The sequence below is a fragment of the Frankliniella occidentalis genome, unplaced genomic scaffold (genome assembly GCF_000697945.3).
Source record: "Frankliniella occidentalis isolate FOCC.00 unplaced genomic scaffold, Focc_3.1 Scaffold52, whole genome shotgun sequence".
In the NCBI taxonomy this organism is placed as follows: domain Eukaryota; kingdom Metazoa; phylum Arthropoda; class Insecta; order Thysanoptera; family Thripidae; genus Frankliniella; species Frankliniella occidentalis.
This window is the reverse complement of record NW_026267182.1, coordinates 800,344-803,286: the sequence shown is the minus strand read 5'-3', so window position 1 is coordinate 803,286 and position 2,943 is coordinate 800,344. Positions and strand designations below refer to the sequence as shown.

Sequence of the window (2,943 nt, the reverse complement as noted above, 5' to 3'; positions counted from 1 at the left end):
TACAGACGAGAGGAGGGAGAAGGAGAGAGAAAGAGAGAGGGAGGGAGCCTCTCGAGGAGCAGGGGGTGAGAGAAAGAGCAAACAGGAGAGATAGAGGGGGAGGGAACGAGAGGGCACGAGAGGGAGGCTGTCGTCACCGTACGTCATACACACGGTGGTGGTGGTGGTGGTGGTGGTGGGAAATAGAGCGCGTCGCCGCAGACAGGGATGGCCCCTCTGGCCCCCTTGGCCCGCCCCCGGCCCGCCCCCGGATCCCCCGGCAGAACAGGAGCAGGAGGGTGGGGATGCGCCGCAGCTTTCATATATATAACTAGCGCTGAAGACGAGTAGCGTCAATACAGTTTCGCCCAGTTTGTGAGAAAGTCGTATCGTTGCTCCCAACCCGGACCGCCATGGCCTACCTCAAGGTACGTCTATCGCTTGCTCGCCTGCCAACGCCCTCGCGCCCCGCCCCGCCGCAACGGTGAAGTGATACCAGTGCAAAGGAGAGTGTGATACGCTCGCAAAGTGAACACAGCCGGGAACGAGTGAACGAGTGATTGTGTGGATAAGTGCATCGCCCGTGAACGGATTGGATTGGATTCTCATTGCGTTTGACGCTGCTTCCCTGCGCTGTCCTGGCGGGGCCGAGCTGAGGGCAGCAAACTGTCGCTTCGGGCCTCAGCACTTCTGGCGAGGCCAGGATGCCGTTGAGGCCACGGGAAGCCAGGTTGTGGTGGCTTATTCTACAAGCTGCTTCAAGACTGTTGAGTTGAGGCCAGATAAGCCCAGGAGGGAAAGCGTATTGAGACATATACGAGAGAGGGGGCCTAGCTCAGCCCATGGGCAGCGGTAGTCGGCAGTATCGAATGAGTCTCGAATAATAAGCTCACTGATTGCCTCCATGCGATTCAATAATCGCGTTTTGAAGCAATCCAGGATGTGATTCGAGCATGCTGGCTCATAGCAGAAAAGGGAGAGGGGTGGGGGGGGGGGGGGGGGGGGGGGGGGGCTGCGCACGGCGGTTGGGACACTGCCCTGCCTCGCGCGCCCGACACACTCTGCTCTTCTGTCGCTCTTACGTGTATTCTGTGTGTGCCAGGTGACCCTCTTCTTCGCGCTGGTGGCGGTCGCCCTGGCGCACCCCGTGTACGAGGAGGAGCACGACCTCTACGTAAGTGACGGGGCCCGGTCGACCCGGCCAAGACTTTCACGACTCTTTCAAAAGTGTTTCGTATAATCTGAGAGGTACTTTGTCTCGCAGGCGCACCCCAAGTACTCGTACAAGTACGGCGTGCACGACTCACACACCGGCGACGTGAAGAGCGCCTCCGAGCACCGCGACGGCGACGTGGTCAAGGGCGAGTACTCGCTGGTGCAGCCCGACGGCGTCACCCGCACCGTGCACTACACGGCCGACGCCCACAACGGCTTCAACGCCGTCGTCACCAACTCCGGCCACGCCGTGCACCAGGAGGTCAGCCACGGCCACGCCCTGGGCCACGGCGGCTACGGCGGCCTGTACTGAGCGCCGCACCTCCTCCTGCCGGCCGCAGCTTGATCTCACCAAAGCCCTAACTTCTAATGACGATTATTGTTGTTAATAGTAATGAGTATTCGAATGGAAAACTAGTCAACGCTGTAATGCATTGTAAGACGGAACCTATGCAAATCAAAGAATAAAGAGAGTATATACGACTATGTATTCAGCTTATCTATCAATTATTAACCCACACCCTTTTCATGTGTTCTCAGAGTCAAAAATAAATAGTTTCACCCGAAATCAAAAAAATTCTAGCACTCCCAAAAAAATACAATAAAATATTGCCTGATGCTATCCGTACTCAGCGAAGAGGTATGCTCAGGACCTTGTCACTGGGCGGACTCCTTTGGAAATGCACGACCGCGGACTATTTATACGGCTGCAGCGCGCTGGTACCCCCGTTCCCCACAGCCCCCCCTCTGCCCCGCGCTGTAAGCAGCTGCAAAACCATTACTCGTTTCGTATATTTAGTTTCGCTGCCCCGGAGCCCGGAGCCTGGAGGGGAGGGGAACTAACCACTTGCGTTGATCGATGTACCGCGCGTGAGATTAGCCCGCTCGCCGCTCTGTATCTACAAGTAAGTCTACTCCAAAGACCGAGACAAGTTTTACGGCCCTCCCGAGGGCGAGTCTGATAAAAGGGCCACGACGGCGATCGTTAGAGGTGTCAGTCTGCAATATATCTTCTTTCGCGCTCCGCTGCTTGCACGACTTACCTTGTGTCTCGCTACCTCCTCCTGCACACGGGGTCGCTACACTTTTTGGAAGAATCGACGCAGAAGTTGACGACTTTGTACGAGGTATAATTAATTGGAGCAGAAGTGACAACACGTGTGGTTGTGGTACAGGCCGTGCCTGCCCACTCAGCGCAGTGCTCCACGATCGTTATGCAAAATTTCCAGCTTTTTTTTTCTCCACCGAGTCGGATAAGAGGTGCGACCGCCTTGACACGTTTTTGCAGTCGCGAGGAGGAGACTTTGTGTTGGTATAAAACTGACTCGCAGTTAACGTAAGTTGCAAGGGCCTCGCAAAAGTTATTATTGCTCGCTTTATGAACGCAGACGGACGTGTGTGCATGAGAAGGTCGGCACAACCTTACCGCCCCCTCAGAGAAGACTACGACCACAATGTGGTCTCGTTGCATGCGATGGTCCAATGCATGCGGTGGCACCACCACACCTCGATCGGAGAAGTTAGTATCCTCTTAACCATAAACGCCAACGCCATGTCACTTATTCAACCCCGGTGCGATACAATAGGTGGCTGATTCGACCCGCCCTGCCCCATCGTTCAGACCGTTCGTACTGTCGCTGATGCCCATCTTATCTTTTCTTTGTTTTCCCTTTTTTGTGCCCGAACTATAAACCCAACGGCAGCGCTGCATCGCCGCTCCTCGAGCGCCCCTCCCTCCGCTCCGTTAGT

At 55.8% G+C, this 2,943-nt stretch overlaps 1 protein-coding gene across 1 annotated transcript in view; it reads left to right on the top strand.

The window, feature by feature from the left end:
- LOC113205223 (cuticle protein-like) overlaps positions 1 to 1,684 on the top strand; it is a 5,717-nt gene extending 4,033 nt beyond the window's left edge. Inside the window, exons 5-7 of the mRNA XM_052267454.1 lie at positions 323 to 407; positions 1,082 to 1,153; positions 1,244 to 1,684. Coding sequence (XP_052123414.1) covers positions 323 to 407; positions 1,082 to 1,153; positions 1,244 to 1,507 — 421 coding nt within the window. The 3' untranslated portion in view covers positions 1,508 to 1,684. The remainder of the gene's footprint in view (positions 1 to 322; positions 408 to 1,081; positions 1,154 to 1,243) is intronic.
- Positions 1,685 to 2,943: the final 1,259 nt, after the last annotated feature.